This window comes from Pyrus communis, chromosome 13 (assembly GCF_963583255.1).
Source record: "Pyrus communis chromosome 13, drPyrComm1.1, whole genome shotgun sequence".
NCBI classification, from domain to species: Eukaryota; Viridiplantae; Streptophyta; class Magnoliopsida; order Rosales; family Rosaceae; genus Pyrus; species Pyrus communis.
This window is the reverse complement of record NC_084815.1, coordinates 4,265,458-4,278,590: the sequence shown is the minus strand read 5'-3', so window position 1 is coordinate 4,278,590 and position 13,133 is coordinate 4,265,458. Positions and strand designations below refer to the sequence as shown.

The 13,133-nt window shown below is 39.3% G+C and overlaps 3 protein-coding genes across 3 annotated transcripts; 1 reads left to right on the top strand and 2 right to left on the bottom strand.

Moving 5' to 3' along the window:
• Window positions 1-486: 486 nt before the first annotated feature.
• On the top strand, window positions 487-1,996 carry LOC137712009 (thioredoxin-like 3-1, chloroplastic). The gene is made up of 5 exons (XM_068451160.1): window positions 487-894; window positions 1,221-1,295; window positions 1,412-1,478; window positions 1,716-1,732; window positions 1,824-1,996. The coding sequence occupies exons 1-5, from the start codon at window positions 587-589 to the stop codon at window positions 1,921-1,923; spliced, it is 567 nt and encodes a 188-aa protein (XP_068307261.1). The 5' UTR covers window positions 487-586; the 3' UTR covers window positions 1,924-1,996.
• Window positions 1,997-5,371: 3,375 nt separating this feature from the next.
• Window positions 5,372-7,054, bottom strand: LOC137712484 (uncharacterized). Its single transcript, XM_068451553.1, has 3 exons — window positions 6,058-7,054; window positions 5,870-5,949; window positions 5,372-5,681 (listed from the first exon to the last, which is right to left on the bottom strand). Exons 1-3 carry the CDS (start codon window positions 6,937-6,939, stop codon window positions 5,588-5,590), a joined length of 1,056 nt encoding a protein of 351 aa, XP_068307654.1. The 5' UTR covers window positions 6,940-7,054; the 3' UTR covers window positions 5,372-5,587.
• Window positions 7,055-8,276: 1,222 nt separating this feature from the next.
• LOC137712483 (DNA-3-methyladenine glycosylase) lies at window positions 8,277-11,509 on the bottom strand. The gene is made up of 6 exons (XM_068451552.1): window positions 11,178-11,509; window positions 10,822-10,893; window positions 10,582-10,705; window positions 9,580-9,650; window positions 9,173-9,230; window positions 8,277-9,088 (listed from the first exon to the last, which is right to left on the bottom strand). The coding sequence occupies exons 1-6, from the start codon at window positions 11,493-11,495 to the stop codon at window positions 8,919-8,921; spliced, it is 813 nt and encodes a 270-aa protein (XP_068307653.1). The 5' UTR covers window positions 11,496-11,509; the 3' UTR covers window positions 8,277-8,918.
• Window positions 11,510-13,133: the final 1,624 nt, after the last annotated feature.

The following is a 13,133-nucleotide window of genomic DNA, read 5'->3' as shown; positions in this document are numbered from 1 at the left end:
GATCTAATATATTAGTAGGACTGTATGAAAAATGCTAATGGAATTCTCTCAAAAGTGAAATTTTTTATAAACTCTCGGCCACGTTATGTTTTTGGCATAATATTTTATAATATTGATACGAAAATTAAAGTAAAATTGTGAGATGATAGAAAATTAGTAAAGAATTCCACTTTTGAAAAACACTATATTGGTTCAAATATACTTGAGACCAGCAACTGGAACATTATTATTCGTTATTGTTTAACTTTGATGAGTCCAATCCAAATAAGAATCAAATAGGCCTGCTTTGTATTGGGTTCAGCAAACCCAACTCCATCCGTAGATATTTTGAGGCACACACATTCGATAACTTTCCGAAAACGTCAACCCTTTCTTCTTCCTTTTCGAATCAAGACAAACCCCCCAAAAAGTGCAAATAAAAAGCAACCTTCAACGCCAAATACTCAAGTAGCCAGCTAGCCAACATAAAACCCACCATTTTCTGACCCATCATCCTAAAAATCTCACATCCTCCGAATTAAAAATCTTATGTTTTTTCTTCTTCTTTGTAATTGTTGATTATTGTAGCAGAGCAAATAGGAGTAAGATGTCTGTTTTGGTAGCCAATTCTCACGTTCTGTGTAGCAGACAAGTCCATCACAGTCACAGAGACCAACAGCCACAGTTCTGGAGCAATGGCGGCGGTTTCCTGTTGTTGCCAAAAGCTTCTGGATTAGGGTTTATGGACAGAAACAGAGATGGCAACAAGACGTTGAAGAGGGACTTGAAAGTTGAGGCCTTTTGGGATACGGATACCTCGAGGGTTGTGGAGTTGGAAGCAATCAACGACTGTGATCAGCTTGATCAGATTCTTGGCCATGCACGGGAGAGCTCTCAGCCCGTTGTCATTGATTGGTCTCTCTCTCTCTCGTTGTCTTAGATGAATGGATGCATGGTCGGCCACTTTTCACTCTCTCTTATCTATAGAAGCCAATGAGGTTTAGTTGGAAGCTAGTCACAAAGCTACTTGCATACATTTGTAATATTTCATCTTTGTCATGGCAAGTTACTCACTTCTGAGCGAGTCTAAACAGAATTTCTCGTTGAGTTGTCATTGAGAAAGGAGATTCGAGCACGAGTAAGTTGGTAGCTTGAAAACTGAAAATTTAAGCAAACTAGCTTTTTTTATTACAAACTTTGGTGACCTGAACATAGTTTTCCCTCTTCCATTTTTGTGACAGGATGGCATCTTGGTGCCGCGAATGCATCTATTTGAAGCCTAAATTGGAGAAATTGGCTGCTGAATATGACACCAAGTAACTCTCTCTCTCTCTCTCTCTCTCTCTCTCTCTCTCTCTCTCTGTGCAAAAATAAAACTCTTCGTATTATGAACCATACTGTAACAGCATTTCTATGTACACAAACACAACAGGATCAAATTCTACTATGTTGATGTCAACAAAGTACCTCAAGGTCTAGTAAAGCGTGGAAATATCTCTGTATGTCTATTTGCATTTCGAAAGAGACTTTCTTACACCCTTAATACGTCACTGTGACATCTCAGACTAATAATACAATGTCACGTGAGAACTTTAAAACACACTACTATCACATTATTTATTTGAGATATCACTGTCATGTACTAGGAGGTGTAAGCCCGTCCTCATGAACTTCTATCCTTGCATTATTCACCATATTATTGATTTCTTTTTTTTTTCGTGTTTCCGTTTTCTCAGAAAATGCCTACAATTCAGGTGAGATTTTCTACTGTACAGTAAAAGTTTTGTGATAGTGTTAAACGACATAGCTAAACTGTTGTAAATGGTTTGTTAAATGTAATTGCGGGTATGGAAAGATGGAGAGTACAAAGCAGAAGTGATTGGGGGACATAAAGCATGGCTTGTGCTTGAAGAAGTGAGAGAAATGCTCAAAAACTTTGAGTGAAAGTTTATGTTTTGATCGTTCTGTTTCCTTTATCAACCCTTTTACCTGTAATATGTTTTCATCACAATATATAATGAAAGAAGAATCTGTGCAGTCAAATTTGCTTTCCCTCTTGTTTCTTCAAATGTTTGTAAGGATGAATTCCAGTTTTGAGCTCAATTTTTCGTTCCTTGGTGCCTCGAATAATATTGCATTCGAGATGGAATGCGCAAGAAACTAATCTCGGTTTGATATCTTGCTGGATTGTGCGAGGTTGATTCATACAATGAGATTGTTCTCTAAGAATGGCCAAATTGGTGAAATTGATGAGGAAACAATTTACTTTGCAAAACTACGAAATTAGTATGACAAAATATCACGGTAGTTTGGTTGGCTGGATAAGATAAGTTAATAACCAATTAAAATGGCTAAGAGTCTAAGTCCGTTGTTTTATGGGCAAAATGTAATTTGAACATGACATAATAAGTTATGTATTCAAAATAGGGGTTGTCTAACCCAACATAACCAAGGGGTACAAATCCCGTCTACGCGAGGCAATGTGAGGCAAGCATCGTTGCGTTCATCTTCATCCCCTCTCTCAGTCATCATCTCTCTCCATATCTCCTCTCTCTCTCTCGCTCTCTCTCTCTCTCTCTCTCATTGTGAGTGAGATATGATCAGCAACCCTGAAGTCGCGGGGTCGTCAGAATGGCATTGTGGGGTCATCGGGATGGCATCGTGGGTCGTCGCAGGTCGTTATAACAGGAGTCGGGGGTTTTGGTGAGTACCCAGGTCTCAGATAGTTCTATATCGCGAGTGAACAACGTACTAAAACCGTCGTTACAACACCATCAACCAAACGTCATAAAACTGATATAGGCAGATCTTTAGATATTATGTACAGTCAAGACCACCTGTAGTTAATCTGTGTACTCGTGGGCTGTAGCAATGTATCACTATCCATCCCTCTAAAATTCTTCCCCACTATTACTTGTGAATAAACCGTTAAGAATCAAGGGATGCTAGTCAAAGTACCACTTGCTTACATTTGTATTCATCTTTATCATGGCAAGGTACTCACTTTAGAGCGGGTTTGAACCGCATTCTTCGTTGAGTTTGTCAATGAGAAAGGAGATTCGAGCACGAGTTTGTCACGAGTTAGTAGTAGCTTCAGTAAACTGAAAATTTAAGCAAATTATTATTATTATTCTTTTTTTTTTTTGTACAAATTTTGGTAACTTGAACATAGTTCTCCCTCTTCCGTTTTGTGACTGGATGGCATCTTGGTGCCGCAAATGCATCTATTTGAAGCCTAAATTGGAACTAACTGTTACGGCATTTCTACACAGACAAACACAACAGGATCAAATTCTACTATGTTGATGTCAACAAAGTACCTCAAGCTTTAGTAAAGCGCGTAAACATCTCTATATGTCTACCTACATTTTGAAAGAGACTTTCTTACACTCCTAATACGTCACTGTGACATTTCAAATCAATAATACAAAGTCATGTGAGAACATTACGTTTGGAATATCACTATCACGTACCAAGAGGTGCCCCATCGTTCACGTGACCTTGCATTATTTACCATATTACTGAATTTTTTTTTTTTTTTTTTTTTTTTTTTTTTTTTTTTCGTGCTTCCAATTTCTCAGAAAATGCCTACAATTCAGGTGAGAGTTTCCATTGTGCAGTAAAAGTTTTGTGATTGTGTTTAAACGACATAGCTAAATTGTTGTAAGTGGATTGTTAAGTGTAATCTTGAAGAAGTGAGAGAAATGCTCAAAAACTTTGTGAAAGTTATATTTTGAAATGTACACTCAAATTTGCTCTCCCTCTTGTTTCTTAGAATGTTTGAAAGGATGAACTCCTGTTTTGAGCGAGCTTGTTTCTCCGGTTCTTGGTGCCTCCAAGGAACGAAAAATCTTGCATTCGAGATGGAATGCAGCAGAAACTAATCTCGGTTGAATCATACAATGAGGTTGTTTTTTAAGAATGCCCAAATTGGTGAAAGAAATTAATGAGGAAACAATTACAACGCAAAACTATGGATTTAGTAGAAGAAAAATATCATGGTGACTTCTTCAAACATACATACGCCGTCGCATTCTGTCCAACAAATGCTCAGCTAGGATTTGTAAGACAAGGCTTGTTTGGTAGGCTGGGTGGCATGGTTATAACTAATTAAAATCGCTATGAGTTCGACTCCGTTGTTTGTTGTGCAAATATAACATGCAGGCAAGAAATGATAAGTTGTAAATTCAAAATGGCTTTTTAGCCAATATGATCCTCGAAATTTGCATAATTCATCACTTTGGTCTATAAGATTTGAAATCAATAAAAATGATCTCTAAGTTTGTCCACCCTCAATCATTTTAGTTCCTTAGATGTCGGGATGACAACGTGGGCTCTTCACGGGACATCACGGGACGTCAACAGGAGTCATGGTTCTATCGCGAGTGGTTGATGTGGAGAAAGAGCTAGCTTTCACAACCTATCCAACTGAGTTGTTTACACCAAACAATAGACAAACCTCTCTTCGAACCCTAGCCTAACCAACCCTAAATACAACCACCTATCCTATCCTGCCCGCTAAACGAGCCGGAAATCACTACGGGTTTTCCCTCACTCGACTATACACCTCAGGTTTCCCTCATCCGACTGCCGCCACCAGGGGTCCAATGCAAGCTCAACTCAAACTTTGTAACCCTACTGTCATTGAATCTTCACTCTTCATCCTACACAATAACCAGCCTCTCCTGCAGAGCAACCTAGACACTTACTACACCTAAAAATTCGCAACAACGCCCTCAAGTGGTTAGTTCTAAATACTCACGACCACGGTGAACCACGTACTAAAATTGCCGTTACAAAACCATCAACCGAACGTCCTAAAACTGATACAGACAGATCTTTAGATATTATCTACTGTCAAGACCTGCTGCATTTGTCAAAACCCGCTGCGTTTGATCTGGGTACTTGTAGGCTGTAGCAATGTAATGTATCACTATCCAACCCCCCGAATATACACTTAAGAAGCTACAACATAACAATAGCATATGTTCATTTCTAACAATATAATCATCCAGTAAGAAACATCCTGCTATATAAACACATGATTAGACAACGTAGTATTAGAAGGAGATTGAAAACTCAAATCCAATCTCGGCACTTTCGCATGCACGTTTGCTATCAGCATAACATGATCATCAAGAAGTTACACGAATAACAAATTAAATTTATGTTCATTTGCTAATACTGAAACGAGTGACAAACACACCATAAGGGATGTTATTTGCCGCAAAGGCGTAAAAACCACAGCTCTTCTCTGCAAGGCATCAAGGAACAAACTTATTTCACTCGAGGTGATGAAAAAACGGTTGGGATTAAAAAGCAAAAACCGAAGGGCATGGTACAAGAACAAGAAATCAATCCATTGCAATGAGACAAATCCGACAAAATTCACACTAAATGCCACCAGAATTTTAGTTATTGAAATCTCGAGAGGACTGAAAATTTGTTATGATAAAAATCTGCTTATCAATGACAGCGCACGACATTGTAACATTAGACTCAGAAAATGATTTTGATAGGAAGCATTGTAAATTAATCCCAAACATTTAATTCATGCTTCCAAAATCAACAAATTCCACAATTGCAAGAGAAACCCAACTTGAATATCTTAAATGCCAAAACCAAAAACTGCCCTTATCCGCTGGAAGATAAGATCCCGCCATCCTCTCTCCGTATTCTCCACCACGGTCGCGTTCCCATATCTGCATTACCAAACACATAAAAACAAGGCAATTAACTTTCTATTCAAAAAAAAAAAAAAAAAAAAAAAAAAAAACAATTCAACTCACAAGCTCCAATACAATCAACCTAAAATTTAAGCTCCAATACAATCAACACTAAATTTGTTTTCAAGAAAAACCCATTAGTCGAAAGCTTAAACAAAACCAACCTGTCTTCCACAGGAATGTCGGTATGTGTTAGCTTAACAACAGTGAGCCCAGGTTCAGGTTCTTCAAGTATAAGCCTCACCTGCAAAATTCAAACATAAAACACTCAATCAACAAATAACAAAACCAATTAAAAGCACTGATAAGAACACATTCAAACACGAAAACCCGAATTTCAAATGCCACATACCGTCGAATCAATCCCGTCCGGCCAGCTGCCAAATCTCCATTTCTGCACAATCAAACTCCCACTCTGCAACTCCAAATTCGTACCGGTCACCGACCCATCAAAAATACTAATCGGCCCTCCGACCTCCTTGCTTATCTTCGCATTGCTCTGCGTAAAACCCTTCCATCTGTTCTCATCCATCAAAATCTCAAACATATCTTTCGCCCTGCAACTAAACTTCTCAGTCAAACTAATCGTCTTAAACCCTTTCTTGTTCTCCTTCTTCTTCACCTCCTTCTTCTCCACAACCACCTCCTTTTTCGCCGTCGCCGCAGCAGCACCCACTGCCGTCGAATTACTCTTCGGCGCAATCTTCTTAGCCTCAACTTCCTCCTTCGCCGGCCCGCCCTTCGCCATACTCTCCACATAAAACCTAACCTTCTCCAAAATCAATGGCTTCCCTTTCGCCACCATCGCCTCCTTAATCCTCCTCCCAATCGGCCCCTCATCCTTCACCGAAACCTTAACCTCGGGGTCCTCGTCGGCGTTCTCGTCCGAAATATATGGAATCTCCACAACTCCGTCGACCTTCAGCAGCGACTTCCCGTCGCCGTCCTTCGCCTCGCCCTCCCACGACAGACTGAGGCTGATTTCGTATCCCGGGATGATCTTCCCCTTCCGGACGTTGACGTAGGCCTCGCCGTCCACCTTGTCGACGGTCTTGGTCCTGAGGTATAGGTTGCCTTCGCCGTCGAGGACGGTGAGGTTGTTGAGGAGCTTGGTGAGGAGGTCACGTGACCAGCCGAGACAGTCGGTCTCGGCCCAGTGCCAGTTGTGGACGTTGGCTCCGTCGGGCCTGTCCTCCACGATCCACCGCTTGTCGCCCTCGCCGTACTTCGCCATTGAATCGAATCAGGATTCACACTCAAAGTTGTAGAGAGAGAGGAGAGAGAGGAGGGAGGGAGAGTGAGGGTTTGGGATGGGCGAGGAGAGAGAAACATGGGGTGGGGAAGGAGTCTGGAGGGTTCTTATGGGAGGACTGAGGAGGGTGGAAGGGTCTAGAATTTTGAGGGGAGGCCCAATAAAGTGGGGGAATAGAAGGATCTGGAACAACTATTTGGGCTTTATACCTAATTCTGTTGTTTAACTGGGTGAGCTGTCGGTTCAAAACGGCAAAATAGATCCGGATGGAATTCAATTCCAAGATGGAAGAGGATTTCTCTAGATCTACTTTGTGCAGATTTTAAGAATCCTTATTTTCTAACCGCTCATCGTATATCGTGCAGTCAGTTTACCATTTGTGTTTAATTTTAAATAAAATATCAAATAATTTCTAACTACACGATACACGATTAATGACTAATATGTAGAGATCCCTAAAATCCTCATAAACAATGCCAAAAGAAAATCCCTTGTTGATTTCACTTCATATCCTATATTCTTGGAGAAATTCTCTCGTGCTATTAATATTTGTTTCTTATAGTTTTTATTGTCTAATAAATACTAGCCTTCATGCATGCGCTCACACACGTGCAAAAGACATTTTTTGAATTACGGCATGCTATGCGCAACTTACACGATTTAAATGTATTTATATGCGTAAATTGACAAAAGAAAAGTCAAATATTTGAAGTAAATGAATAATCTTAGATTATGCTAGAAGAAACTCCTCATAAACCAATTAAAATAGCTGAATCCACATAATAAAATCGGCATCTATTGAATTTATATTAAGAATAGAGAAAATAATATTTAATAAACAACTGATTGAATCACATTATTGCTAACTCATTGTGAGGTTAAACCCATCCCCTTCTCCTTATTGTAGATAATATCGTTTTTTCAAAAAAAAAAAAAAAAAATTATTTGACAACTAATTTAATCACATTATTATCTGCATGCAAAATATACAGAAAATAATATTTAATGAACAACTGATTGAATCACATTATTGCTAATTTATTATGAGGTACTAATTATTAAAAAAAGGGTAATTTTATTAACACCCCACAATCTTATGAATACACCTCATAATTTTATTTTTTCAGTTAAATTTCCGTAAAAACAAATTAAGTTTTGAAGTCCAAAATAAACCCCATCCACCCCTTTATGCCGATTGCCAACCACCACAGTATCTGGGCAAAAAATCTCAACCACTTGCCATGCTCTCTCTCTCCATATATATATATATATATATATATATATATATATATATATATATATATATATATATATCCAATCACCAGCCACTCGCTGGTAGGCAATAGAGAATTGGGATATGGGGTTTGTGAATCAAGAGTGTTGGGCAATTCTCGATCTGTTAAAGAGTCGGTCATCCAATCACTAGCCACTCGCCGGTAGATAATAGGGAATTGGGAGATGGGATGTGTGAATCAAGAGTGTTGGGCAATTCTCGATCTATTAAAGAGTCGATCTTGACTGTCAACTTCCACGATGTGGGGAGTTTTTGCTGTGTTGATATCGATGACGGATACCTCTTATATGGGTGGCCCGTGGCCGTCGAGCTAGCTTTTTTGCTGTCATTTGTTGATGGGGATGGGGTGGCTTCAGAAAAATGGAGGACAAAGCTGGAATTTTAGAGGCACATTTTAGATGTGGGGTGTAGGTTAGACGTCAGTCAGTTAAACTGTAAACATAATGCAAACACTATTACGAACAATCATGGCTAATAGACCTTTCCAACAAACATTAAAAGGACGACCCAAAGCCAACTAGGCACTCACTTGGCGAGGGTTGTGTTGTTTACAAAAAAATTTCAGGTTCACATATCTGAAAGGGACACCGGATTACCAAAGCGGCCATATGCATGATTAGGGATAAGTATACGTATCGATATTTTGCACAGTTTCATGAAACATAAGTTAAGATTCAGGTGGCCTGAGGGTGTTTTTAGGAGCACTTATCCAAGAGGTACCTGCAACTGCAAATCTCCACAATGCATTGACATGCTCAGGTGAAGCGTATTCAATTCCCACACGCGGACCAACCAGCATCTTTTCGGGCTCTGGACCATCTAAGATCTCCAGACCATCTGGCCAGACCCATTCATTTATCTCAGAATTAAACAAGTTTGTTTAGATTTATAGATGAAGGGGTGCGAGCCAACCATACGTACCTGGAGTATAAAGGGGATGGCTTGACCACTCGGTAGAAAGTCCCAGCGCTTGACCAATCTGAACACAAAAATATAGACCTTAACAGTTCAAAAACCGCTAACGCAAAGAATGGCACACGGAATTCAAAGAAGTGTATCAGTTTCTCCGAGAGTAAGAACAACTATAAATGTTTTAATTTATATTGAAATATATTTATGCTCATCAGCCTATTTTGATACAACGATAGTCACACATTTGCATATGAGGCAGGTTGTTAAAATTTATAGGTTTCTCTTTTGGTAAAATCAACAGCACCTACACTAACCATCCAAAAACAAAGTATACCATCAACCACTAATACAAAATTTGTACCAACAGAAGATTGCATTGGAATTTAACACAGATCTTTAAGGAAAACGATGCTGACCTTTCCAGGTCCATTAAGGAGCACAGGTTTATCAGTTTTCTGACCCCGACGCTGCTGAATGGTCTCCAATCCTGTAATGACTTTCATTATTTCTGTGAATAGCATTCATCGAGAGAAATGGATAAAGAGAAGAAAGAGGGAGAGATGAATCTCTTTTCACATGGTTATGAGATAGTTAAATATAGAGAAAAACGACGATAAAAGAAAGAGCCATGTTTTCCCCACCAGAAAGTAGAGAGAATTCGAAAGAAAAACGTGAATCAGAGAAACTAAAAATATTTTCCCTCTCTTATCCCATATTCTTTTCGCTACCTTCGTAAACAACTTTGTCATACACATTGCCAGTAAAAGACGTTTGCACTATGCTAGAGCTCGCTCCTTTTTTGTCCTTCTAAAAAGTTTCGGGTTGGAATAAAGGCTGTTGAAGAGCTGACATCTATTTAAGAAAGATGGTCAGCACATTGTTCTCTCCCTTATCAGTAAACATTTGGAAAACTATGCTAATCCATACCATCTCAAACAGTAATCAGCAATCTTTGGAAGCTACTAGCTCTTCACTTGCAGTTCAAGTCCAATTCTTTCACCTAACACCGCCTAAAGTTATTTCTCTTCCAAAGCAAAGAAGCACACATGACTGCATTAAAAGAACCTTTGTTACCACTCCAAAATGCTTACCTCACTCATGTGCTTTCCCCACCCCCGTTATTTCGGTTTCTTTTCTCAAAATTATATTGCTCAACTCACCTCCCATATTCCCAACATACTCCTAAACTTGGAACACTAGTTTTAAAACTAAAAAAAAATAAAACTAGATCCATTTATAAAAAATCTGGTATCGGTTTCAAATAATCATAACGATGGTTGGTTAGCAGGACAAGACTTTCGCTTTCGATTGACACAATGGCTAGAAGCACACAAATTACATGCAATTAAAGGGTAAATACAAGGATAACTCTAGTAAGTGATCGTTAGGGTATTACGGCTATCTCTATGAAAATTTACCACTAACTGGAGCGCAAGAACGTATTAGGACAGCAGCCCCAACTCCCTCCTTGTCAGCAACAACATTCAGCATTGTATGAAGGCCGTAGCAAAGATAAACATACGCATGCCCTCCAGGTCCAAACTGTATCCAAACCACAATACATTAATTTGAGCTCATGTTTTTCGATACTTATCTACATTTTGAGATCACAAAACGCGAAGAAAAACAGAACAAAACCGATAAAGGGAGCATCTCACAACGGGGGCTGTTCTCGCAGTTATGCCAAATCGACCATGACAAGCCGAATCATTTGGCCTATAAGCTTCTACCTGTCACCAATGCAAAATCAATTAAACTCTCGTCATGATACGAACATTTACATTCCCCTTTACAAATCATTAAGTCAAACATTTTGATTTATGCATTTTATTCGAAAACAACAGGAAATTTGAGCATTTGAGACACAACGTGAACTCGTTTTCCGACTTGGAAGCTTTTCAACTCAGTCACACAAGCGCGAAATCCTTCATTTTCTCGGGAAACAAACAGAAAGTTGACAAACTAATTTCAAACGGAAAAAGACATAACAGTAAAAAATTGATGGGTAAATTACCTCAGTAATCTGAAGAACAACATCCTCTCGCCTCAGAAACTTGCCCAGCAAACGTGGGGCGAGCTCTAGGGCGTCGATTTGGAAGAAGGAGAAGGGCAAGATGGTCATTTTCTCGGGAAGAATGTCTGAGATTGGGAGTAAGGAGTCGGATTTGGTTCGAGGTTGAGATTGGGGTTTTTTGGGTTTGACCGCTGCGACGGTCAACGATTCGGAAAATTGACTCGGCCGAGTTTTGCCTTCTTCATTACTGAGTCGGTTGGATGGAATTGGCCTTTTGGGTTTGGCGGCGACTCGTTTAAATGCCAGAGGTTTCTTCATTTCGTCTCGCAGGATGTTTATGTTTGCTGGATTTTGGCGGGTATTTGTTGGTCCCTATAAAAAGACGAAACTTGGTTCATGACATTCATGACATCATATTACCAAATTAGGGTAGTTTGAAGGGGTTTTTAAAATAATCGAAAGTGTCTTTAGAAAATAGGGATGTACTATTTACACATTTTATTTTATTTCTCAAACATTCCTTGATAATTTTTGTCAGTTGATATTTTTCAATTTATCTTATCTGACGCCCGAAAATTAAAAAGATGTGTGAGAAGTAAAATGTGATGTGTGTATATCACATCCTAGAAAATAATTTTAACTTTCAAAAGCATTTTAAGTGCTTTTGTAGATTTATTTACATTTTATTAATTATTGGTTTAAAAAATATATTTACCAACCACTTTCCGTCATTTTAAAATCACTTCCAACATTCAGAATCATCTTGGATCTTGTAATCAAAAGGAAATTATATATATTTGTGTGTTTAAATCACATAATATTGTTGTTTTGTTAGTTATCTACACTTCAAAAATTCATCATGTACGCCTTGAAGGGGCTATCTAGGACGAAACCCTAGGAGAGCGCTGTCATCAGTTTGTTGGTTGTTTCTGGCCGACAAACTCAGGCCACTCTAACTTTAGAGGCGGTGAAGCAGAAGACGAATGGTGTGGCAGATAGTACCGCAACTAGTCGAGAAGGTGCTCAAGGGCTGTTTGCGGACTTGGACGTGGGTAACAAGGGGACTGAGTGTTAGACGAAGTCAAGCTCACGCTGTTCTTGTTAACCCAAGTATTGGAAGAAAGACAGCAGGCCAAGCTGTACAGACAGCACAGCAAGCATTTGCTGACTCATGAACAGCAGGGAAAGGAATGTGCATGTGTATGTGTGCTGTCCGAAGTCTTCCCATGCGTGCTTGGTTACTGTTAAAGCATTTTCCCATGTGTGCTGTCAGAAGACAGCAGATGGTGCTGCTGCATGTGTGTGTGCTGTTACCTAGTAGTTTAATGTGTAAAGGTGTATAGATGGTGCTGCGGCATGTGTGTGCATACTGTCACCTAGTAGTTTAATCTGTAAAGTTGTTGTTGTGGTGTATATAACAAAGCCTTCCCGTAAGGCTTGAAAATAAGAGATTTTGAAGTATTATAATTGAGATCAGAAATTCTTACATGGTATTGAGCCTCTCATTGTCTAACGACTAGATCCTGTTTGTTTTTTTTTTCCCCACGCTTCAATGGCTGAAAACAATGTTAGTTCTTCCACCAACCCACCTACCACCAATCAGTTTCATCCGTTTTCCACTATTGTTAATATCAAGCTTGACAGAACCAACTACCCACTGTGGTTGGCTCAAATTCTCCCAATTCTCAAAAGTAGAGATCTGATAGGGTATGTTGATGGTACTTTGGTGTGCCCTCCAAAAAACTTGCCTGGTGCTACCACTGTCAATCCTGCATACAGTGCGTGGATTCAACAAGATCAAATGATCTTGAGTTGGATAAATGGCTCCTTGACAGCGTTTGTTTTAGCTACTGTGGTAAGCAAGAGAACTGCGCGTGCCACTTGGGAAGCTTTAGAGCAAAGGTATGCCTCCACTTCTCAGAATAGAATTTTGTTCCTGCGGAATGAGTTGCTGCA

Excerpts from the sequence above, each read along its gene's own strand:
- LOC137712009 (XM_068451160.1), top strand. The coding sequence starts at position 587 with ATGTCTGTTTTGGTAGCCAATTCTCACGTTCTGTGTAGCAGACAAGTC. Across the intron at positions 895-1,220 it reads CAGCCCGTTGTCATTGATTG|GATGGCATCTTGGTGCCGCG; the intron begins GTCTCTCTCTCT and ends TTTTTGTGACAG. Across the intron at positions 1,296-1,411 it reads GCTGCTGAATATGACACCAA|GATCAAATTCTACTATGTTG; the intron begins GTAACTCTCTCT and ends CAAACACAACAG.
- LOC137712484 (XM_068451553.1), bottom strand. The coding sequence starts at position 6,939 with ATGGCGAAGTACGGCGAGGGCGACAAGCGGTGGATCGTGGAGGACAGG. Across the intron at positions 5,950-6,057 it reads CGGACGGGATTGATTCGACG|GTGAGGCTTATACTTGAAGA; the intron begins GTATGTGGCATT and ends TGAATTTTGCAG. Across the intron at positions 5,682-5,869 it reads GACATTCCTGTGGAAGACAG|ATATGGGAACGCGACCGTGG; the intron begins GTTGGTTTTGTT and ends TTGGTAATGCAG.
- LOC137712483 (XM_068451552.1), bottom strand. The coding sequence starts at position 11,495 with ATGAAGAAACCTCTGGCATTTAAACGAGTCGCCGCCAAACCCAAAAGG. Across the intron at positions 10,706-10,821 it reads CTGCGAGAACAGCCCCCGTT|TTTGGACCTGGAGGGCATGC; the intron begins GTGAGATGCTCC and ends GTTTGGATACAG. Across the intron at positions 9,651-10,581 it reads TTCTTGCGCTCCAGTTAGTG|GATTGGAGACCATTCAGCAG; the intron begins GTAAATTTTCAT and ends AAGTCATTACAG.